Source organism: Amphibalanus amphitrite, unplaced genomic scaffold (assembly GCF_019059575.1).
Source record: "Amphibalanus amphitrite isolate SeventyFive unplaced genomic scaffold, NRLGWU_Aamphi_draft 000391F_arrow, whole genome shotgun sequence".
NCBI classification, from domain to species: domain Eukaryota; kingdom Metazoa; phylum Arthropoda; class Thecostraca; order Balanomorpha; family Balanidae; genus Amphibalanus; species Amphibalanus amphitrite.
In genome coordinates this window covers 513,747-537,739 of record NW_024881885.1, presented here as the reverse complement: position 1 = coordinate 537,739, position 23,993 = coordinate 513,747, and the positions used below count along the sequence as shown (strand labels likewise).

At 52.0% G+C, this 23,993-nt stretch overlaps 2 protein-coding genes across 6 annotated transcripts; one reads left to right on the top strand and one right to left on the bottom strand.

The window, feature by feature from the left end:
- Positions 1 to 96: 96 nt before the first annotated feature.
- LOC122390325 (proteoglycan 4-like) lies at positions 97 to 5,663 on the bottom strand. The gene is made up of 4 exons (XM_043383135.1): positions 5,325 to 5,663; positions 4,534 to 4,836; positions 1,175 to 4,306; positions 97 to 766 (listed from the first exon to the last, which is right to left on the bottom strand). The coding sequence occupies exons 1-3, from the start codon at positions 5,507 to 5,509 to the stop codon at positions 1,177 to 1,179; spliced, it is 3,618 nt and encodes a 1,205-aa protein (XP_043239070.1). The 5' UTR covers positions 5,510 to 5,663; the 3' UTR covers positions 97 to 766; positions 1,175 to 1,176.
- A 1,942-nt stretch (positions 5,664 to 7,605) lies between these two features.
- Positions 7,606 to 23,982, top strand: LOC122390324 (valine--tRNA ligase-like). 5 transcript variants are annotated; one of them, XM_043383134.1, is made up of 23 exons: positions 7,632 to 7,960; positions 8,139 to 8,275; positions 9,311 to 9,506; positions 14,565 to 14,696; positions 15,121 to 15,235; positions 15,624 to 15,801; positions 16,176 to 16,367; positions 16,706 to 16,830; positions 17,121 to 17,266; positions 17,547 to 17,663; positions 18,294 to 18,418; positions 18,688 to 18,794; positions 18,933 to 19,055; positions 19,324 to 19,446; positions 19,698 to 19,842; positions 20,133 to 20,262; positions 21,146 to 21,308; positions 21,647 to 21,850; positions 22,160 to 22,274; positions 22,511 to 22,668; positions 23,017 to 23,163; positions 23,563 to 23,636; positions 23,971 to 23,982. In XM_043383134.1, exons 2-22 carry the CDS (start codon positions 8,149 to 8,151, stop codon positions 23,629 to 23,631), a joined length of 2,937 nt encoding a protein of 978 aa, XP_043239069.1. In that variant the 5' UTR covers positions 7,632 to 7,960; positions 8,139 to 8,148; the 3' UTR covers positions 23,632 to 23,636; positions 23,971 to 23,982. The 5 variants fall into 5 exon arrangements, with proteins under 5 accessions (XP_043239068.1, XP_043239069.1, XP_043239066.1 ...); XM_043383133.1 differs by lacking the exon at positions 23,971 to 23,982 and having other exon boundaries at positions 7,606 to 7,660; positions 23,563 to 23,771; XM_043383131.1 differs by lacking the exon at positions 23,971 to 23,982 and having other exon boundaries at positions 7,632 to 7,780; positions 23,563 to 23,771.
- The last annotated feature ends 11 nt before the right edge of the window (positions 23,983 to 23,993 follow it).

The following is a 23,993-nucleotide window of genomic DNA, read 5'->3' as shown; positions in this document are numbered from 1 at the left end:
CATGGTTGGAGACAACAGGATCAATACATATAGCAACGAATGAACACAGCTGCATGTCATTTTCCTCCAAGACTCAATATCACTCAAAACCAATTATTCGAACAGGACTTGTATATTTGGCAACGCAGAAAGAAACGAGGGTTCCAGGCCGTATGAGTTGTGGGTTGATCAATGATCACACACTCAGCACGTAGGCAGGAGCCCTCTTTGAAAGGTCAAGAGGAAGTCTTACACTGCGAGAACCTACCAAGAAATTGAAATAATGAGTTATTCATTTAATGCGGGCTTGCATCGCAAACAATCAGCGGATCAGATAAAATCATGTGAAACGGCATTCTATGAAGACGAGGAAGAATATACAGCACATCCAAGCCCAAGTCCGTGACAGAAGCACATATTGGGGCAGGACAACCAGTGACACATACACCGCGCTTCTGACCTACTAGCACCTCAGTCCTTTGTACACGTTCATCGCCGATAAATTACATCCGTCGGCTGCTCGGCGTTGAGCTACTCTACTGCAGCGCTCCACGACCGCATCCCGAGACCGCTGTTAGCTTCAAGCAGACTGGAAACAAAACCTAGTTACCTAGAAAAACAAGCTGTCCGTACAGCGGCCGGGACTGGGACGGCACGGGCCGTCACTTCAGAACGGTTCGTCCTAGCTGAACAGTATCGGCGGCACGGGTCATCCGTGGCAGAAGCGCCGTGACGCGAGGATTCTCCGGGAGTCGAGGCGACTGAGCAGTTCACTCGCCAAAGAGGTCTGCAGGCGAAACAGTTAGCATTAATACGGTTGGTATTAACGATATAGCTACCGGGCGAAGTGATGGTGCAAATGGTACGATTTTTTCTAAAGTATTCATTTATGCAAAAAAAAAAATTGGTAGCAACTTGCAGCGGTGCTAAGTTTATGCAAGACACGATGGTTCAGTTATAGTTCGTATCTTGCAAATGAAACAGTGTTTGATGTTTAATCATAATACACATAACTATCATACTTATTATCATTCTTAGTGGTATCGCGAGAAAAAAAAACTGCACACGGTAAATAAACGGCTAAAAATAACGATAACTCATTTTATCATTTTGGCCCAAAGGTCGTGATTGAATCTCACTCGAATCAAACATAACTAGCATTACTATAGCTTAAAAAGGCTGCGCCGTATCTCACCGTCAGTCGCAGTTCTCCAGCGCCCGGAGCGCGCGGCGCGGCCGGTCCGAGTGCTCCGCAGCCTTGCGCGTGCGGCGGGTGCGCTGTGGCTGTGGCCACGCCGGCGAGGGTTCGGCGCTCGCCGGCGGCGTGCTGCCGTCGGAGTCGCTCTCCACTATCAGACATAGTCGGCGGCGGCGGCGCGGCGCCACCTCTGCCGAGCTCTCCCGCTCCGGCTCGGCCGCCTTCTGCGCGCCGCGGGTACTTCTCCGTCCGGCCGGGGCGGCGGCGGGGGCGTCAGCGGCGGCGGCGGCGGAGGTGCGACTCTCTCGGCGGCGGGTGGGCCGCTGGGTCTCCTCAGCTGCGGCGGGGACGTTTTCGCTCTCCGCCCCGCTCCCCTCCGGCTCCGGCTGCGGCTCCGTGTGCCGCGTCCGCCGCCCCCTGCTCCGGCCCGCTGCCGGTTCCGGCTCCGGCTCGGCCGTCTCCTCCGGCTTGGCCTGCTTCGCCCGGCCACGGCGCCTCTTCGGAGCCTCCTCTTCTGCGCTGGCCGGCTCTACCAGAACGGACTCCTGTGAGGTCGTCTGGTTTTCGGATGACGAATTTGCGGCTCTGGTACGTCGTCTCTTGGGCAGCTCCTCCGCGGCAGGTGCCGCCTGCTCAGACTGCGGCTCGGTGGGTGTCGACGTCGACTCTGGCGCGGCTGTCAGTTTCGCGTCGCACACTGCGGTCTCCGTAGGCTGGGCAACAGGGCCCTCGTCCGACGCTACGGTGACCTCAGTTACATTTGTCGACACCTCCTCACTCGTAGCCCGCTTCCCCTTTTTCGACCGACCAACCCGCTTTTTCGTTGCCTCAGTCTTGGGCTCGGCGGGTTTCGACTCAACCACGCTCGTGACTTCTGCGTCAAAAATAGGAGACTCCGCAGGATGTGAAGTGGCAGGCTCCTCAGGCACATGCATCGGTGGTGCCTCACTCGAGGCCTGCCTCTCCTTTTTAGAGCGTCCGCGCCGCTTCTTTGGCTCGGCGAATGTTGATTCTTCCGCGATACACACAGGAGGGCAAGGAGGCTCCGTAGGATGTGAAGAGGCGCCCTCCTCAGACACAACAGGGACTTCCGTTACATTCGTGGACTGTTTCTCACTCGCAGCCTGCTTACCCTTCTTAGACCGACCGTCTCGCTTCTTAGATGCGCCGGTCTTGGACTCGATGGACGTCGATTCTGCCGCGTTCGTCGGTTCTGAGTCACGCACAGCAGACTCTGCAGACTGCGGACCAAAACCGTCCTCGGACGCAGTCGGCAACTCAAACCGTACCTCACTCTCGGGCTGACTCCCCTTCTTAGGCCGACTGCCCAGCTTTTTCGGTGCCTCAGTTTCGGGCTCGATGGGTGTCGACTCTACCACGCTCTCGAGGTTCGCGTCACACACAGCAGGCTCCGCAGCCTGCTCCGCAGGCTGCGGAGCAGGGCCCTCCTTGGACGAAACAGACTCCTCAAACGGTGCCTCATTCGCCGCCTGCTTATCCTTTTTAGAGCGACCGCCTCGCTTCTTAGGTGCCTCGGTATTGGGCTCGACGGGTGTCGACTCTACCACGCTTTCCAGTTTCGCGTCACACACACCAGGCTCCGCGGGCTGCGGAGCTGGGCCATCCTCGGACACAGCAGTCACCTCAGGCTCAGACGGTGCCTCACTCGCGGCCTGCTTTTCCTTCTTAGGACGACCGCCTCGCTTCTTAGGTGCCTCGGTCTTGGGCTCGACGGGCTTCGACTCTGCAGGGTTCGTCACTTCTGCATCGCACGCAGTTGAGTCTTTAAGCTGCGGGCTACCGCCCTCCTCGGACGCAACAGTATCCTCAGTTACATTTGTCAGCGGTACCTCACTCGGAACCTTCCTCTCCTTCTTAGGGCGACCGCCTCGCTTCTTAGGAGCCTCAGTCTTGGGCTCAATGGGCACGGGCTCTGAAACCGACTCCACGGGATTCTCGACAGCGGAAGCGGACTCTACCGCAGGAGCGACCTCGGCTATAGACGGATCCTGTAACGCGGCCTCGACCTTCTTGGCGCGAGCACTGCGCTTCTTGGATACCTTCGGCGCCGTCTGCTCTTGGTCTGCGGTTTCAACTTGCTCGGAGTCGGGAGCATCTTTCTTTGACCTGTCGTGTCGTCTCTTGCCAGGTTGCTCCTCTACGACCGTTGGCTCCTGCTCTGACTGATCCGGGGCTGGAGCTGCTGGCTCTTCATTCTGGACCGGCTGTGTGATCGGACCCGGCTCAGGCGCCGGCGCTGCCTCGACTGCCGCCGGCGCAGTGTTCTTCTTACTCGGTCCCTTTTTAGCACGGGCTTTTTGGGGGACTTCAGCCGCGTCCTGCTGTGGAGGAGCACTGGAAGGGGCGTCTCCGTCGCCCTTCTCGGCCGTCTCCGCTGCCGGCGCCACCTCGTACGTGTCTCTACGGACGTCACGGGGCGACACATCCTTTGGCGCGTCCGCCGCCTTGGCAGCCAGCTCCTCAACTGGCGCCGGCTGCACGTTCTCCTTGTCCTCAGCGGCCTGCAGGATAGCGTCACGTGCGTCGGCTGCCGGCGACGGCGCCGGGCCCGCCTCCCGTCCGGCCGGCGCCACCGGCCGCTCGGCGCTGTATGTCACGTTGAGCGTTGTCTCGGCTGCCGGCTCCGACACCTTCTCAGCTGCTGAGTGAGGGAAGTCGGTGTTGAGTACGCTCTCGATGTACTCGCCGAGCGCCTGCTCGGGAGTCTTGGGCGCCGGGATCAGCGAGCGGCGCCGGCCGGGACTGGCGTCCGTGGAGCTGGCGCTCTCCGACGCGCCGCTGTCGGACCGGCCGCAGGGCGAGGGCGGCGAGCGGTCCGCCGCGGCCGGGACCGCCGCCGCAGTCGCCGTCAGCGCGGCCGCCGCCTTGGGCGCCACCAGGCGCGGAGAGCCGAACATTTGCACGCGCTGCGGCTGGCCGGCGGCCGGCGGGCCCTTGCTGGGCGGCACACTGGGAGTGCGCGCCAGCTGTTTACCGGTGGGGATGACGTTCTGTTTGGTGGGCACCGGAATCCGACTCCTGACGGCGCCCCTACCCGGGGATGCTGACGGTGCTGACAAAACGCTGACGTCGCGAGGCTTGAATACCGGAGGGCGCGGCTTCACAAACCTGAAAAAACGGAAACACATCGTCAAGATCATATATTTGATATTGCTGGCGTGTGTGCAGCTGAGGTGGCTTGAGAGCATTGTGACAAGCAACTTTATCGTATTCATTTGTCGTATTTATCGTATCATCATTTATCGCCATTGCTTATGCGCTACCAGCCAAACCGGGAAGAAACCTGAGACTAAGAGGGCTATTGAGAAATAACATTAATATGAAATCGTTTATACCTGACATCCTCCTGCGAGTCCTGAGACAGCGTAGAGCAGGTCGATACATCGCCGGGGTGCGACTTGCAGGGCGAGGACGCCAGGCCGGCCAGTCGCTGCTGCCGCTCACGCTCAGCCTCGCGACGCGCCGCCAGGATCTGCTGCTGTTTGAGCACCTTACGCAGGCGCGGGTAGAGCCCCTGGCTGCCGTACTTCTGCTCCAGGTGCGAGATGAACGCGGACCAGACGCGCGGCAGCCGGCGCGGGTCCACCACGTCCGCCGCCGTCGGGGTCAGGTGTGCGATGCCCACTCGGTTCAGTAGCCTGTCCCACAGCATGAGGGGAGACATGTCACTGACAAATGTTTTCATAATCCACAGCTTTTAGTTTCCCCAACGTGATCACTTAGTTTTAATTATTACTCGACACTAGTCTGGCGAGACTTAAAAAGAACATATTCATTACAATTTTCATTGCCCTGTCTACTAACCCCAAATGAAATGCTTAAAGAAAAGGCTATTAAAGCATAAAAAATATTGCCCAATAAAAACCTGACCAGCATGATAAAATTTATCATTAAGTAGGGCAAATGTTCCCAGGCCAAACCACACCTCCCGTCCCAAAAGCAAAATGATCTGTTCGCTCAGTTCTTCGGTTATTTTTAAAGGATTTAAGCATTTAACTTAAAATACATGACAGTATAGTAGCTCATAAACAAGGTGCAAATTAAAAACCCAGCCCAATATGACTGAACTGCTCATACGACAGGCATCCTAATCTCTCTCGCGGCACACACCAATTATCAAACCCACCTTAAAATTTTCTTGCATGACAATGAGATTGATGCATTTCCACAGTCCCATGTTTCATCGTACATTAAACACAGACGGGCATATATTTTCAAAATGAAATCTTTGTCCTCCTTGACGGGAAAGCTAACTTTAATCCCGGCAATATCAGTCAACTTTGAGCCTAGCTCTTCCAGCACTGCCGCCATGGCTGTTGTAGGACAATAAAAATGTGTGAACACTGAAGTCAGGCTGCAATATGTAGCCTTTTCAAATTACTTCGCAGCATATGCATAAAACAACACACGACACGCGAGAACTCCCACACGCTACTAAAGTTGTTTTGAAAATTCAAAATGGTTGCCAACGAATCTGAGTAGCCATGAACTAAAACAAACACATCTTTTTTACATTTGATTTTTTTTTACATCTCATCTATAGAAGCAGTAATTTGACTTTTTTGAATTTTCGGTTTAAAAACAATTATTGAAAAAATAAAGAGTTATGAAAAAAATGCAACAAACCATAATTTTTATTCTTGTTGTTTCACTAGAAAAGTGGCGCAGAAAATACAGCAGTAAGCCGTGTTCAGTTGTGATTTTAGCGCTTGTGTTACTGCTTACACATGCGCTAATTTTCATTTGAAAGCAAGACACCCGTCCAGTAACAAGCATCAAAAAGAACAATCTCTTAATGGTCACCATTCACATGTATAGGATGAGAAAACATTGAGGGCCTCGGTACAAACATTTTTTTTACATTTTCATTGTGCAAAGGGCTCTGTTTGTCACAGCAGCCCTGTAATATAGGCTCATGCAGGGGGGTACGCTCCGGCTGTTAAGCATTATGAAAAATGGTGACAGACGTTTGTGGAGGATTGTCGACGAACTCTTGTTCCGTGAGCAGTACTTACACGCTAGCGGAAAATTCACCAATCAGCGCTCGGCGGTACTCGACGCTGATTGGTCCGACGCTCGTGACGAAATTGCGGGGGACCGCAGTTATTCTCTATGGACCCGAATAGGCTTTTGGATTTCGGAGGGGTTTCTTTAAAATTATATGCTGTTTCGAGCTGTTTTCGAGTTGAAATATATTTCTTATGACTGTTACCTATATAATGGCACCATAAAATCATGATTTTGATAAATATTACCGATGAAATATCGGCCGAAAAGACATGCTGTCATGGTACGGACTGCCCTGCGGCTGATGTGGGGTCCCTAATGCCAGCGTATGGTAATAATGGGGTGACGAAGGGTTATTGGAGACTCTTAGAGCCCCATCAGCATTCAGCATAGGGTCATCAGAGGCCGGGAACGTCCATCAGGGGTCTGAGTAGGCCTGTCATAGGGGCATACATGACACATCATGGCCCATGGGTCAATGTAGATCCATGGGGCCGTTGAAGGGCCAGCATTGTTCAGCGTGGGCTCGCAATTACCTCTGATGGGCATATGCCGTGCCCCGATGGACTAACGCTGGCCCCTGATGAACCATCACCAGCCCCTGATAGGTCTACAAAGCCCACTGCTGGGTCTAAATTGGTCACTGATATGCCCAAATGGGCCACTGAGAAACCCGTACAACATCCCCTGACTGCACCTGCTGGACCAGTGCCGTCCTCTCATGGGCCCACCACAGCTCTTGAATGACCTTTTCAAGTCCCTTGAAGTGCCTTTATTGGCCTAAATGGCCCCTGATTGGCTTATGTGGTCCCTATTGGTCCTATATGGCCCCCATGAGCCCTCAACGTCCCTAGACGGCCTTACATTATATGTCACTGGGCCCTGTTGGGTCAGCACCGGCCCCTGATAGGCTTGCACTGGACCCACCGGGCCTATACCGACCCATGAAGGGCCTATGTCGAGCCCTCATGGGCCTCCGATGACCACACGCCGGCATGTGTGGCCCCATCAGCAGTGGTCCGTCTATCCCATGTACTTACGGTCTTTTTGGTCGATGTGACACCGGTAGTATATAGAAATGTTATGATTAAATGTCGTTATTACACAGTCAAAAGTCACAGAAAGAATATCCAAGCTCAAAAATGGCCTCAAACCCAACAAAAACTGGTACAAATCCCCTTCAAAAGCCGTAAGTCTATTAAACGCCATAGGGGAATAGCTGCAGTCCCCCGCAATTTCGTCACGAGCATCGGGCCAATCAGCGTTGAGTATTGCCGAACGCCGATTGGTCGATTTCCGCTAGCCTGTAAATGCTGCTTGCGGATATAGTTTTGAACAAAAGAGGGTCGCGGCTACTAATTATCGCTTGTCACCACTTTTTCGTCGGGAGCGTTCTACCTGGTTTATATAGCCTTGGGCTCATGCACCAGCAGCCCCTTATGAATTGATACTTAAGTGTTTATAACTAGCACAATTGTATGCACGTGCGAATCCAATCCAGTAAGGTGGTCTCAGTCTTGGATGCTGGCGCTGCAACAGCAAGGGCCGGCACTTGGGCCGGCATACGCTATATGAGTACGACCAAATAACTAAGTTCCAAAATTCCACAGATTTTGATTCCTAATGAACTGCTAACAAGTTTAAAGCAACTCAAACTCACATAAATGTTGTTTTGTCAGTTTTGTCGGAAAATGAATACCTACCACGCAGTCTGCTGAGGGCTGTACAATGTACATAAGGATATCATCGCACATAGTTGAGTCCTTAGGCTGTGGATGACAGTGCTTGTTTTTAATTATTTTTAGGCATTATTTTATTCATACATTGAATTAAAAGTTTTTTTTTTCAGAACTATTTCATGCACAATACACATTTATGTCCCTAGGTGCATAGGTAGCTGTGTTTTATCTTAAACAAAGTGCCCGTGTTTCAGACTCACCAAAATGCTCAGCATGTTTCATAGAAGAACCTGGGTTTGCGCTGGCAGATTACCATCACCTTTTAGAGTGGCTCAGTCCTTAGCAGAGTTTGGTACATCAACACCATGCCCCAACAGTGCTGATCTTGATGGTAAGATTTTACAGTTCAGAAGTGAACTCTGTTAAGCTCAGGTTACACTATCAGCGTTTTTTCGGTTTCTGCGTGATTTCGGTTTCCGCGTTTTTACGGTTTCTGCGTTTTTTCGTTCCGGGCGGCCGCCGCGTGGACGGTGTTGTTTATAGCATAGTGATGGATAAGTGATAAACTTATTTAATTATTCATGTTAAATATTATCGTGTTTTAACAAAATTATGATTAAATAATTGTTTTAAAGATTTTGCAACTAACAAGAAAAGATTTTCGATCATAATCATTTGTCAGTTTAATTACAATTATCATATTTAATGTAGAATGATGAGTTTTGAAACACATTTTGTCTTATTTAATCATGAATTACACCATTTTCATTATTTACATTTGAAACTGTTCCATCGTCACAATATTATTAGCAACAATCACTTCTAATCATCCATCACTAAAACGAAATCCCGCAGAAACCGAAAAAAAGTTCACAGCTCTGAACTTTTTTTCGGTTCCGACTCGTCGGTTTTTGCGGGTTTTCGTTCCACGGGACGCCAGACTGGCAGTGTAGCTTGCGCAATGCATTCGCTATGAGGCGAACTTGACGATGCGAGCCGAAATCCCGCAGAAACCGAAAAAAACGTCGGAATTCATGCTAGTGTAGCTTAGGCTTTATTTGTGGTGCTAATGATAATGGAGTTGATATGCTTTTAAACACTTGTAAATGAACTGAACAAGTAAACATTGCATCATTGAATACATTCGGCAATGTAGTTATATTGTGTACGTGTGACATTCCTTCTTTATGATAAATGAACAACATACAGTTAGTGAATAGTGATAAAGGCCTGATTTCTGTTTGTCGATAAGAATCAATTTTCTCATTTTTTATAGGAGGTCTTCCTTTGTTCTTGCCACTCCCTGTCCATTTCTCGCCATTTCCACTCCATTTCCTCCCTGGCATTCCTCCCTATCTGATGTGATTCATTTTGTGACCTCATAAATTATTCAAACTGTCACCCAAGTACATTCATGTGCCCTCAGGTCTGGCCAAAGCCTATGAGCCTGCAGCTGTGGAGAAGAAGTGGAGTGACCGATGGAAGGATGACGGCACCGGCGCAGGACCCGATGATGTCACTGGTGGTCGTTTCTCATTGGTCCTGCCGCCACCCAACGTCACAGGCCGCCTTCACCTGGGGCATGCGCTAACTATCAGCATCCAGGACGCCCTATGTCGCTGGTAAGACGCTCAGTTTGGGTTCTCTATCGTTGGTAAGACTATCGTTGTTAATCGTTGAGGTCTTCTATCGTCGAGGTCGTGTTGTGGGGTCCTCGTTCGCTACTGACTATCGTCACGACAATCCGTTATCACTGTTGAGGTGGTATAAACCAGGGCTGTGGAGTCTGGGTTAGAGTTGAGGTCGGTCGGAGTCGACAGTTCTTACTGGCTGTAGTTGGAGTCGGAGCCGCAACATTTTACCGACCCCGTCTTCGGGGTCGGTAAAATGTGGCTCAATGTCATGCTCTTACCTTGTATGCTTGTAAGCTGACTCGTTTTCGACCGATCGTCATAATATGCGGTGCACGTTGGATACGGTATTGAATCATGCGAGCTTAGGACCTCGGAGAGTATTGTGAGCTCATGGAATATGGACCTCTGTAAGCTGACTCCCCCACCTCATAGACTGTTATGGTAATTCAGTCTTTATCGGATGTTGTTGCTTCTGCTGGAGTTTTCTTACTTGTCGAGGACCCGGGGCTGGCAGCTCAGAGTTGCACCTCAATATAATGTAATTTTTTTAATGTTCCCAGAAAAAAAAATCAGGCAAAGGAAAATCTGCAGACGCAGAGTCACGAGTCATTTCACCGTAATACGGACTTTGGGATGCTTAGAGTCGCAGTTGGAGTCGATTCTATGAGCCTTGAGTCAAGGTCACTGAAGAACTGTCGACTCCGCAGTCATGGTACTAGTGGCCTCTGTTTTCATCAAACGGGCCCTCTCGACAAATCACTGACCGGCCTCTCGGTAACCTAATAAGGTCACCACTACCAGTGATCTCGCCACTGGCCGATATTTAAACGGATCCTTGGATGTCTTTAGCCTTATAGGCCCATCGAGCAATATGCATTGATATGCTAAGGTAATTCATTGACATTTAAAGGGACTATCCCACCTTTAACATGGGGTTTGAGTTGAGATAGCCAAGTTTGCGGCGAGGTTCAGAAACCACTATCTATCTAGGTTGCAACCCCCGCGGCCTCTTGGTGTTGAAGAAATTCGTTCCCTTCATTTGAAAATGGGCCTTGTACAAGGCCCTATCTTCAACATGGAGCGACCGTTAGTGTGGCGTCACCTCGTTTAGTCATTCTGATTTAAATGGGTTTGTTCGTTGAAAAATCGCTTAAAACTTGGTCTGAACTTTGTTGTGGTGCCTACAGAGTAAAAAGAATCAGCTTTATGACAGTAATGTGGCCTGGGGAAGGAGGTAATTTTGGCCTGTTACGTCACATATTTGAAAGTTTGTGTTTGGAATATGGGAAGCCTAAGATGTTTAATGAAAAATAAATGCCAGAACCGTGTTCCTGGTCATTCAATCTATAAAGTCGGGTACAATTTCACTGGTTTTAACAACATTTTAGAAGGTGGGATAGTCCCTTTAAGAAGTCAAACATTGTCATTCAAGAAATGGCTCTGTGAGTCTGAATATTCCCGCGACGGTATGACTGTTCGAGCCTGGGACAGTGGTTCTGTATTTCCATGAGCGAATGAAAGATGTGTACCTATATTTGACATTTGTGTTATCATATGCTGCTGTTCTACTCAAGTGCACTGCAGTACCTAATGGCAACTCACAATTAATTAGCTGCCGCGTTTCCCACACCGTCTGGTGTTTATTTAGACTGGGCCGGTCTTATAACGAAATCTACCTGCGCCTGACTCGCGCTATGGCGATTAGAGAAGAGATTTAGGGCGTGTTCGCAGTCTCCTCGGACGAAAAACATTCTACGTCGTCCGGCCAATCCGTTCGATAACCGCAGCCAAGCCCCCGCCGACCTTGAACGGCATTGGTCACGCGACGTAGAATCTTCGTCGTCCGGGAGACTCTGAATCTGGTTCGATCTTCTTACGATACATTGAATCTGAAAGATGCGTATATTTGACTCGGTATAGTATATTTATATTTGCGTATATATACTCATCGCCCTCGCCCACGCACGTCACGTGATGCCATCCAGCACACTGAGGTTTGTAGTGCAGGCCCTGGTTCTTTCCATTGTGCGGTACTGCATGAGTGTGTACGGGTCGTGTGGTGTGACACAGATGGCTCGCGTGCAGATCATCAACTTTTGTGCGCGGGTCGTCAGCGGTCGCAGACGCAGTGACCACATCTCCGATGTCATCGAGCGGTTCGGCTGGCTGCGAGCTGATGAGTTAGCCGAGTACCACACTATCTGCGCAGTCCAGCGAGCTATCACCACGAGAACTCCTGAATATATCAGTCAAACCATCGGTCCATTAGCCCGCGACCTACATGACCACAACACAAGGCACGCCGGCAGATTGACACAACCACGACCCCGAACCGAGACGGGGAGGCGCCGACTGTGTATCAGGGGGGTCTCGATGTTGAACGACATGAACTTGGATCCGTATTTGCCATCGTTCCGTCGAGAGGCAAAAAACGCGATTCTTACCAGACGTCACTGAGGTGGTATTGGTGTGAATGTCGTGTGCGTGATTTGTGTGTGCTATGATGATGCCATGCCATGTCGACTTACCCTATGTTTTATCGGTTTTATCTGCTTTACGTGTCAGGTGAAAAGCCACTTTTTGCTGTGGACCCTCGATGAATACATATCTGATCTGATCTGATTGAATCTGATGATGCGGCTATTTCCACGTAGGTATAAGAATGTGATGAAATGCTTTAACACGTGTTAAGACCGTTCACAAGATTAAAACCAGCCGTAACTAGGGGCATCGAGTGTTTATTTCTTCACTTGACGTATGTGTACGTTGGAGCCTGTTTATACATCTCCGACATGCACCATGTCATTAAGGCGCGGGCCTACTCCAGTGCTGTTTGGGCGTCCACTAGCGTAAAGTCAGTCACCCGAGAGGGGTCAGTGGTTCAGAGGGCAGTCCAGCCGTCACTCATCCTTGTGTCGTTACACCACCTGGAGCAAACCGTTAGTGCTCGGATTCTGCCGACACCCGTCCCTGAAGGAGCAGACTATATAGTGCGGCGGGCTCACCACCAGTCTGAACAACTCTCCAGGAACTGCTGAACTGCCACCGGCCGCCGCTTACCATCTCACCGACCGCCGCTTACCGTCTCAGCGACCGTCGCTCACCGTCTCAGCGACCGTCGCTCACCGTCTCAGCGACCGTCGCTCACCGTCTCAGCGACCGTCGCTCACCGTCTCAGCGACCGTCGCTCACCGTCTCAGCGACCGTCGCTCACCGTCTCACAAGTCTCCAGCTCACCGTCGCACCAGCCACTCACCATCGCCGCCATGTTTCGTGCGTTCGAGGGCTCTCAGCACGCGCGCCTGTACGTCCAGTTTCGTCCCGAGCCGCCGGCGGCGCTGATAGATCGCGTGCTGCAGTTCGTTCGCCACTCTTCACCCCTGCACCGTGCCGTTGACGTCGGCTGCGGGAACGGCCAGAACACCCGGGTGCTGGCGCCGCACTTTGAGTCGGTCCTGGGCACGGACATCAGTCCCGCCCAGGTAGCCGAGGCGACCCGCAACGATAAGAGCGGCGGCGTCATCACCTACCAGGTGTCCCCAGCGGAGGAGATCCCGGCGCCGGACGGATCGGTGAACCTCGTCACCGCCTCGATGTGCTTCCACTGGTTCGACCAGCAGCGGTTTTTTGCCGAGGTCGACCGGGTCCTGGCACCCGGCGGAGTGGTCGCTATCTACGGCTACAAAGAGCCGTCCATCCGACTGGCCGATGGCACTGTGTGGACCGAGTTTGACGATATTGTAAGAGAGGTGTCGCACGTGCAACTGGTCAAGTACTGGCGAATTCCCGGACTGATGGAAGACCTAACACCCGTAACTCGGAAGGCGGCGGCGCTAATCTCCTACCCGGAGATCGAGTGGGACGAGCAGAGTTACTTCATCGAGCGGCCCTTCTCCGTGGAGCTCGCTCTCGGTGAGATTGCCACCTGGTCCTGCTTTCAGGATATGGTGGCCGCTTGCGGAGCCGCTGACGGCGACTCGCTGCTGCGCCGCACCCGGGAGAAGATGTGTGCCCTCGTCAACGACGCCCAGAGTCGGGGAATCGATGTGGCGTCGGCTACAGAGCGCCGTCAGAGCTTTCTACTGATGGCCCGGAAACCGGCGGCCAAGTGACGGGGCGACGCTGGTTGTGCTGGACTGTCTTGAGGAAAAGGAGAGGAGAGGAGGCGGCGATCGAGTTGAGGGAGGGGGTGACGTTCAGATGTGTCAGGTTGTTATGGAGATGGATGCGACGACTGAGTAGAGGAGGTGGTGGTTACATGGTCTATGCAGGAGAGGGAGCGGAGGCGTTGGCCGCGAGAGTGGGATGCTTGTGTTTTCTGATGTGTCACAAGCTATGGAATAAACCGTAATGAATCTGTCTGCCCTTTTTCACCAGAATCTGGTCTGCCCGGCGCCTAGCTTAATTCCTCTGTTATGTTTTCTGTCACGGCTTCTGTTTTATGTTATTCCTCTGTTACGGCTCCGCAAACGCCTGTCCCGTAGTTCAGTTGGTAGAGCGTGTTGGACTCCCGGTGGTGAGAGCCTGGGTTCGAGTCGCTCCGACGCTCGATATTTGAGACTCCTGACGGGGATGGTCTGCGGTTGGTGGGAGCAGCCGCAGCCAGTTGAAGTCAGTTGAGTAGAACAGGCCGTGTCCGGCTTTGATGTTCACGTTAAACTTTGGCATCTAAATTCTCCCGTTACCTGGAATTGCGTGATCGCACGGTAGGGGTCGGGGTCTACGCAACAAGCTCTGCTTAGCTTGGGCTCTGGCTCTGTCAATCCGTCCGTTTAAAAATTTGAGCTAAATTTATAATAAAAAATAAAAATGTACCAGGCTAATAGATAAACACTGTGTCCTGCCTGTGATAGGCGTAGTAATATAGTTACATCCGTTCTTTGCCTAGCTTTTATGACGGTCGAATAAATAATTCCCGTCCTTGGCGTTCTGTATCAGACGGATCAGCGTCCGATCTATAACAGCATCTAGTGTCCACTGTATAAAGTAATCTTGGTATGACCGGCGGGTAACCCACTCCCGTCCCCCGTCTTTCCCCTGTCACAGGCGCCGGATGCGGGGCGACGCGGTGATCTGGGTGCCCGGTACCGACCACGCCGGTATCGCCACTCAGGTCATAGTGGAGAAGTCGCTGTGGGCCGAACAGCGGACCACACGGCACCAGCTGGGAAGGGAAGAGTGAGTGGGAAGGGGAGGCGGAAGGGACAGGACCGGTGGGTGGGACAAGAGCGGGGAGTGGGGCGGGAACCGTTCCCGTTAACTCTCTGTTACAGAGAGTGTGGCGAGAATAGTGGACTGTGCGATGCGACCTGTCACGTTATTTGTTTTTTTTTTTTTTTACATTTTACGGCCATCGGACCTGACGTTGCTCCCGTCAATAACAAGACGTGCTGTCGTGACTTTTTATCAATACTTGGCTTATGCATCGCTTCAGTTTATGAATGTCTAGAAGTGAATTAAGTCCAAATAAAAGATGCGTACTGTGCATGCTTCCTCTGCAGTCTGGTGATCTGCTCACCATTCTGTGCAAACCGGTACCGTATTTTCACATATTTCCAGCAGCGTAACCCATTGTACCGTTCCCCGGCTGTGCTGGTCTCAGATTCCTGAAGCGGGTGTGGAAGTGGAAGTCGGACCGCTCAGAGCAGATCCACCATCAGATGAAGGCGCTCGGAGTCACCCTCGACTGGGACAGAGCCGTCTTCACAATGAACCCGGTACGTCGACTTTACAGTCAGCGTGATCTCATCGGTGTACGTGCAAGACGTGCGCACGAACATATTATCTTATTTGGAAATGTGATCGACAACGTCGTATTATTGTAATTGACAACGTATATTGCGCTTGTAAGATGGCGTAAGGTGGCGTCTTACTCTTACTGTCACCTTTCCCATCCCGATAGCTCCACGTCAGTTCACCTCCCCACGATTACGTCCCCTCCCTCCTGATGACATCTCGTCATCCTACTGCCGACGCTGTGACCCACAGACCATGTGGACCGCTCTGACCGCTCGATCAGACCCACAGACCATATGGATCGCTCTGACCACTCGCTGTGACCCACAGACCATGTTGACCGCTCTGACCACTCGCTGTGACCGACAGACCATGTCTGCTGCCGTGACGGCCGCCTTCGTTCGGCTGTATGACGCCGGACTCGTGTACCGATCGGAGGCGCTCGTCAACTGGTGCTGTCATCTGCAGTCGGCCGTCTCAGACATCGAGGTGGAGCACAAAACAGTGGACGGCGCCATGGTCGACTTCGCCTACCGCTGGGATCAAGGTTAGGAGGCAGTAATGATGAAAGGGGCAGGGACAGATTGTAAGTCGATTGTTACACATGAACATCGAACGGATCAGTGTTTATGAGAATTGGTCTTAAAAAGATTGGGGGGGGGGGGGTCTGAGGAGTCCATTGTCTGTGACAATCAACTTCCATTATCACTTCCATGTGATAAACCAACAATAATAGATTGGTTGTCAGTTTTGTTTCGTAGCTTTCCGTGCGAAGGCTTACACCTGCTGCTTTCTCGTCAAATCAGTTGCCAGAAGCCACTAGCCACCGATGGGCGATGACCATGCACGGCTCTCCCTTATAATTCCTAGTCCCTTGCTTTCGCACCGTCTTCCCATCTCACCCCCCCCCCCCCGTTACAGACCCGTCTGAGGAGATAGTCGTCTCCACCACCCGTCCGGAGACAATGCTGGGCGACACGGCGGTGGCCGTCCACCCTGGCGACCAACGGTGGGCGTCCTGGGTCGGCCGGCGTCTGACGCACCCACTGCGACCCGGAGAACCCACCATACCCGTCCTGGCGGACGAGAGCGTGCGGCCCGACTTCGGCACCGGTGAGAGGAAAAGGAGGTGACCCTGCGGCGGGGCCTGGGAGGATTTGTTGGTGATGAGGACGGGACTCGGGAGGAAAAGGAGATGACGGGGGCTCATTGCAGATTTATCTGGCAAGCAAAGTGGATGTGAAGCGTTGCTGAATTCAGCTCAAGGCATGCTTTTATGGGATTTACATAAATGTACGTTTTAGGCTCGAGGGTTTCCTTTTGATTTTCTACTTTTGTATCTGATAGATAAATACGGAATCAGTGTGGCATGTTGAGATTGCTGTTGCAATAGTCAACGATGCTCTTTCGAGGTGCGCACATGTTGAGTTTCTGTCTATTCTTGACTGCAGGAGCTGTTAAGATCACTCCTGCCCACGACCCCAACGATTTCGAAGTGGGAAAACGTCACCAGCTGGAATCACTGACCATCCTCTCAGAAGACGGCAGGATAAACGAAAATGGCGGCGAATTTCAGGTACTCGCACAAACTCACTCTTCCTTGTGACTCTGAGTCGCCTGTGCTGTTCATGGCATTTACGTCTTTACTCTGGTGTTAAAGCTTTCCGGATTTCGTGTTTTGTGCAACATTGCAGCCGTGCATTGTCTTAAAATACAAAGGAAACACAAATAAACTAATAGCATCGGCATACATTGTCAGACATGTCTTGTCTTGACCAACCGACACCCGCGTCTGTTATCATAGTTTTAGACTCGTATTTCATGCAACAATATCAATAATTGATGACAACGTTTCCGCGCCGCCAGGGTCTGACGCGCTCTGAGGCCCGGCTGGCCGTGCTGGACGCTCTGCGGCAGCGCGGTCTGCTCCGCGACCAGAGACCTCACCAGCTCTCCGTGCCCGTCTGCTCACGAACCGGTGACGTCATAGAGCCGATGGTCAAACACCAGTGGTGAGTCGGCTGGGCGGAGTACTCAGGGCGCCTTGGTAGGTTGGGTGTCGCTCCCGTTCCATCGCTGAACGTGCTGACTTTGCATACCGCCGCCGTAAACTCCTCTATTTATTCGCAAAACTTAAATATTCAAAGTATTTGAATGATGTAATTCATATTTTTGTGAGCTTAACTCCGGCCTTACTGATGATGCTATGATTCATGATGAGTAGTCTTTCTAAAGTAAGTACATTTAGGCTCTCGTATGATCGTATCTTACGTCCTCGTGCGCGTACTGCAGGTTTGTGCGCTGCGAAGAGATGGCAGCGGCGGCGCTGGCCGCCGTGGAGTCGGGAGAGCTGGTACTGGAGCCTCCGTCGCTGAGACATATCTGGAAACAGTGGCTCCAGGAGTCCAGGTACAGACACTATCTCGACACCTAGGATAGACATCCGCGGATGCAGGCTGGGAAGACTCAGCAGCAAACCAACCGAGGTGAACCCCGACAGCAGTGATGGTTGAAACTCGGTCGCTGTTAATTACCTGAGTCGTTTTAGTGGTCATTCCATTGGAATTTCGTTTTCGATTTGCTGGTATGTTTCATACCTTGGTGCATACCTCGGCATGCGTAGGGCTATGCTGGGTGATAACTGATCTTATTCTAGGTGGCACCATTTCGCCTTACCTCTGGCCTGACCTCTGACTGTTGTGTGACTGTGTCCCGTCAGCTGCTGTGGTGGCCCCAGTGACATGTGACCTGACCTCTGACCTCTGACCCGCAGGGGCTGGTGTGTCCCGCCATCTGTGACCTGACCTCTGACCTGACACACAGGTACTGGTGTGTGTCCCGCCAGCTGTGATTGACCTGTGAGCTGTGACCTGACCTCTGACCTGACCCACAGAAACTGGTGTGTGTCTCGCCAGCTATGTTGAGGCCAGTGACCTGTGGCCTGACCTCTGACCGGACCCACAGGGACTGGTGCGTGACCCGCCAGCTGTGATTGACCTATGACCTGCCCTGTGACCTGACCTCTGACCTGACCCCCAGGGACTGGTGCGTGTCCCGTCAGCTGTGGTGGGGCCACCGAATCCCTGCGTTCTGTGTCACCAATCGAGACGGCGCGGAGCGGTGGACGGTGGCTGGCTCACAGCAGGAGGCCATCGCCAAACTAGGTACGTCGTGCCGCCGGCGAGGGTTGGAGTATGGGAAGGTTCTACCTGGGTGGGGGAAGGGGGGGGGGGGTGACCAACCACGGCTGACTGGGGATCACTGTCGGCGTATATTGGATTGGATGGGATGCTTGGATGGAATGCCGAGAGCCCTGCTTGTATGAATTCGATGATGTCGCTGACTTTATACACTGATGGTGACAATTCCGTCACATGGCAGCTATTTCGCAGCCTCTTAATTTCCATGACCTATTCTTTGCGTGCTGTTTCAGGTTTGCAGGCTGATGACGTCATTTCTGTTCGGCAAGACGATGACGTCATGGACACGTGGTTCTCTTCGGCGCTATTTCCGTTTGCTGTGTTTGGCTGGCCAGAACAGGTCAGTCTCCAAAATACAACTGAACTTACTGTTAATTGTTGTTTTTTAATGCGTCTTGCCCATTGGCTGTGGGATGACAGTTGCACAGACAAGGAGCAACTCCATAATTAAACCATAATTTGTTCTTTCTTTTTTTAGACTGCTGACCTGTCCCGCTGGTACCCGCTGTCGATGATGGAGACTGGCCACGACATCCTGTTCTTCTGGGTGGCCCGCATGGTGATGTTGGGTCAGACACTGACCGGTCAGCTGCCGTTCAAGGTCAGAGGGCACCCGGGGTGGAACACGGGTACAACCCGTGGAACGGTGTTTAAAATTACTTGGTGGATACAGTCATGTGTCTTGTGACATAAATCTCATGGTATATAGTACCAGCTGGCAATACCGTTATCAAAGGTCACTGGTCGGGCATGTGCTACCGGCTGTTTTAATCGATTTGGCGATGTCACTAGTTAAGAAAGCTTTTGCTAAACATAACCCTCGGTTCCGGTCGCACAAATTGATCTCGGATTCCATGTTTTTCGGTCAGAAAGTGCTCCTCCACGGCCTGATATGTGACGCTCACGGCCGGAAAATGTCCAAGTCCCTGGGAAACGTGATCGACCCCGACCACATCATTGAAGGAGCCTCCCTCGACCGCCTTCACCAACAGGTAGGTGCTGTGTGGCGGTGCCTGGCGCCGAGCAGCTGTCCGCCAAATGCAGGTCGATTTGTCGTAGGTCGCATTAAGGACGTTTTAGGGCTATGCGTTTATATCCGAGCTATTGAAATAGACATGTCTCGTCATTCAAGGCATTTGTTCTCTTCGATTTCCCGCCCACTTTACGCTTAAATTTGTGGTACTTACAAGTTTTTTAGTGCTGCATGATTTATTGGGCAAGATAAAGATCTGTTTATTTTCAGGTGGACGACTCGGCGGCGCACGGCTACATCTCCGCGGAGGAGGCGGTCAGGGCCAAGGAGGGCCAGCGCTCACTCTACCCGGAGGGCATTCCGACGTGCGGCGCCGACGCCCTGCGCCTGTCGCTGTGCTCCACCGACCTACGAAGTGAGACCCGCCGCTAGTGCCCTATCCGCCGGGTCCTGCCATCTATGATGCCACCTTTCTTGCTTCTTATATTTCAGCATGCAGTTTAATCTTAATGTTTGAATATGTTGTTATATTTGTAGGGGAAAGTGATGTATGACCGTAAACAAAACAAGTTTCCCTGTGGATCCCTCAGATCAAATTCTAATCAGTCTTCGGAACAGTGTCCTAGCCTTACGACTTACGAGGACGGCTCGTCCTTCGTGTATTGTGCGTTGACATCAGCTGATTCCCGTTACCCCTCTTCACAGACACTGTGCTCAATCTGGACGTACGGGAGGCGCGTCAGGCCCGGCTGTTCGGAAACAAACTGTGGCAGGCGTGCCGCTTCGCTCTGGGCCATCTGGCGGTGAGCGGCTACAAATGCGACGAGGAGACACGGCAAGCATACGCCCACCGACCGGTTATCTGATCGCTTCTCCTTTTGTAGTCTTCCTTCACCGTCTGCTAGCTTCTTCGCGTTGATCTTTGCAGCTGGTCTTTTCCTGAACCCGTATTCCGTAACTCTTCTCAGGACCCGCAAGTTTGCCCGGCCGATCTCCGCACGCTTATCTGCAGTTCCGCTTTAAACCTCACTGACCTTGCTGTGCCCTCAGACTGTCCCACGGCCAACCCCCGTATGCCTACAGGGTGTCCAGAAAAAACGGATACTATTATTTTTTGCTGTAATTCCGAAAATAAACACCGCACATTTTAAAATGGCACATGCTTGTATTCGCAAATATATGGCAAAACAGACAGCAGGTGCCACATGGCATGTAAACCCTTTGGTTAGTCGCGGCAGCTCCTCAAAGCAGATACTCAATGTGAGCGGCCTTCCGGCGGATCAGCTCCAGCACTAGCACGGTCGGCAGGTGACTGATGGTCATGTTGACCCTCTCGGAGGGCAGGCAGACAACTTTCCAACGACGCATTACAGTGCTCATGAGTTTTGCCAAATCTTGCACTATAAGCACATGAAGTTGGAACAAAATCGGCACGTGCGTTAATAAATGCGACTTAATTTCCGTAGTATCTTTTTTTCTGGACACCCTGTACCTGCTCCTCTTTGACGCTCCCCGACCCCGCTGTGCCCTCACTCCTCAGGCTGTCCCGACTAGAGTCGGCAGTCGGCGCGGACCGTTGGATGGTTACCAGTTCCTCTCTGACTCTCCCTGGCCCCGCTGTGCCCCCAGGCTGTCCCGGCTAGAATCGGCAGTCGGTGCGGACCGGTGGATGGTTACCAGTTCCTCCCTGACTCTCCCTGGCCCCGCTGTGCCCTCAGGCTGTCCCGACTGGAGTCAGCAGTCGGCGCGGACCGGTGGATGCTCAGTTGTCTGTCAGACTGCGTTCGGACGTGTAACACCGCCATGGATGACCACCGGTTACACACGGCGACGGCGGCTGTCCAGCAGCTGCTCTACAGGCAGTTCTGTGACGTATACCTGGTGAGGGGCTAGCACCGGTCCGTGGAAAAGAGTTGCACGTAGGAAAATATGAGGCAGGGGGCTGGTAGAAGCAGATTCATAATCAAATGGGAAAAGTTTTATCGCTGGATGCCTAGCAAAGATACTATCGACGCACCCCTAAACCCCAATTATACTTAAGCGACATATTTTTTATGGTTATGTTCATTGTTATTTCCGTCGTGATCGTTTAGTTGTCGATGCGTATTTTCTTAGCCTTCTTTCGCATTCCCCGCTGTCTGTTCGACACACCGTCAAGTTCAGAACGCCTCTGTCGATCTCGTTCATCTCACTGACTCCCCCCTCCCCGCCCTCGACAGGAGGCCGTGAAGCCGGTGCTGAACTCTGATGACGTCACGACCCGCCAGCGCTGCTGTGACGTCATGGTCTGTGTTCTGGACGCCGGCCTGCGCCTGCTGCACCCGTTCATGCCGCACCTGACTGAGGAGTTGGGGGAGAGGCTGACGGAACACTCGCAGGAGTCGGGACTGCTGCTGCGGCGGTCCTACCCTCGGCCGGAGCAGGTAGGTACCGGGCGGGATCGGGAATTCGGCGGTCGGAGTCAAGTAATTTTAAGTAACCTAAACTTAAAACTGTGGATACTTAAGCTTAAACGTTTGACAGATATGACACTGGTGTCTGGTAGTGATAGTGTATCTGTTAATTCCGGGCCATTTGTCATAATGCTTACCTACAGGTAATCGTTGGTTGGTTGATCATCGAATGTTGGGTGTTAATTGTTCGAATGCACGCTGTTGACCGGACGTTTGCCATGTGCAGTTGTGCCCCAGAATATACGCTGATGTTCTGACGTCCGGTACCCTTTGTTTCAGTATGATCACTGGCGTGACGAAGCTCTGGAGTCTTCGTTCACCACCTGCCTGGACGCCGTGAGAGAACTGAGGGCCATGAAGACCAAGTACAGGATCGGCAAAACGACCCCAGAAGGTACGACGGGAGGGCTTTGGTCGGGTTGTCACTCACCGATGGCCCTATACCCGTTTTGAAAGAACGTATGCTGGAGAACTATTTGGCGTCTTGACGTTAATACTTTGCCGCTTTTCGTCCCACATGTACCCAACGTACCCCGCTATACCCTATCCCTCCGTACACAATGTCAGCTGGCCCGCTCCTTCTCCCCATACCCAATGTGCGAGCCAACCCTTAACCCCTTCCCCTTTCAGTGTACCTGACCACGGAGTCAGCACTGTGTGACCGGCTGGCGGCGGTCGTCTCCACGCTGGCCCGATGTCGGGTGCACGCCGCCCAGCCGGGGGAGGGCGCGGTCCGGCGCCTACTGCCCCTGCAGGGACACCAGTGGAGGGCGCTGGTCGATCTGCAGGTGAGGACTGTGGCGCTGGTGGACTGAGAGTTGGGCGCTGGTGGACTGGCGGGAGGGTGTTCTGTAGTGTGGAAGGCGCTGTTTGGCTGGGGGAGGAGGGCTCCTGCACAGAGCATGTGAGTCGCGCATTAGCACCCACGAGTGAGACTTTTCCCAGCAGAGGATGCCCGGGAAGCGTCTCTAAAACCATATGGTGAATATGGCGGGAAAAATAACCTCATTCGTTGTGAAAATTTGTGAACCATTAGTGGCCTCAGCGGTGCACCTCAAAGTTTTACTCATTTAATCTTTACGTTTGTGAATGTATGGGCATGTTACAATGTTCAGCGTCCGGCTTGTCTTTCTCAGGATCACGTGAACATACCTGCTGAACTGGAGTTACTGCGGACCAAAATGGAGAAGGTGCGGTCCAAACTGGCCACGTCCGACGCGCTGATGCAGACTAACAAGTTCCGCCGCCGGCCGGCGAGAATGCAGCAACAGGAGCGGGAGAGGGTGAGCCATGGGCGAGGGAGAGGGCTTGGAATCATTTGGGTCACACATTCTGAGGGAAGGGGGCTGGGATTCGTTGATTGCTTCCTGATATTTTCTGAACAGTGGTCCTTGGATGGTGGGATGCATTTTTGCTCTTACTTTCCTTCTAGTTTCGTGACAAGTGGGTTGATGTTTGGAATGAACCCCATGACGCAACCTCCTGCCAACCATGTCATTTAATTTGTGTTCATTTGGCCGAAAGCATTAAACCGTCATGAGTTAGTCATCATTTATCAGTTACACGATGCTGCCCATCTATAACGATGGAGTTGAAAACTATTCCGATCACCTATTCGTAAAGCTCAACCTCATGTCCGTGTTACTTTTAGTTGAAATGAGTATTTCCCGTTTTATTTTCAGAGAGTGATGTGGGAAGAGGAGCTGGCTCGTTTGAAGGAGTCCAAAGACGATCTCAGGCGTCTTAGTTGATAAATGTGTTTGCAATGCAAATGACCATCATATTTACTGTACGCTAGTCACAGGCGTGTTAAATTGTTAGCCTCATTCTTACCATGTACTTTAGTCTGTGAATGATTGACGTATGTTTATAAATATACCGTCAAAGTGGAGCGAACCTTTTTGATTTGTGGCTGTTTGAGAAAACGTCTTTCTCTGGGGAACTTTATCTAATGGCCTTTACTGCCTTTAACTATGTACTGTTACTTTCCGCTTCGTACAGCACGGTACAACGCCGACTGCCTCATGTTATGTTGCAGTCGGCCTAATTCATTTTACTCTGTCAGTTAGTTGGTAAGGAATGACTGGAAGTGCTCTTAGTTTAAAATCCCGAG

Excerpts from the sequence above, each read along its gene's own strand:
- LOC122390324 (XM_043383134.1), top strand. The coding sequence starts at position 8,149 with ATGCTCAGCATGTTTCATAGAAGAACCTGGGTTTGCGCTGGCAGATTA. Across the intron at positions 17,664-18,293 it reads CAGTGGCTCCAGGAGTCCAG|GGACTGGTGCGTGTCCCGTC; the intron begins GTACAGACACTA and ends CCTGACCCCCAG. Across the intron at positions 19,447-19,697 it reads TCGACCGCCTTCACCAACAG|GTGGACGACTCGGCGGCGCA; the intron begins GTAGGTGCTGTG and ends GTTTATTTTCAG.
- LOC122390325 (XM_043383135.1), bottom strand. The coding sequence starts at position 5,509 with ATGGCGGCAGTGCTGGAAGAGCTAGGCTCAAAGTTGACTGATATTGCC. Across the intron at positions 4,837-5,324 it reads TCATGCAAGAAAATTTTAAG|GCTACTGAACCGAGTGGGCA; the intron begins GTGGGTTTGATA and ends GCTGTGGGACAG. Across the intron at positions 4,307-4,533 it reads GACTCGCAGGAGGATGTCAG|GTTTGTGAAGCCGCGCCCTC; the intron begins GTATAAACGATT and ends CCGTTTTTTCAG.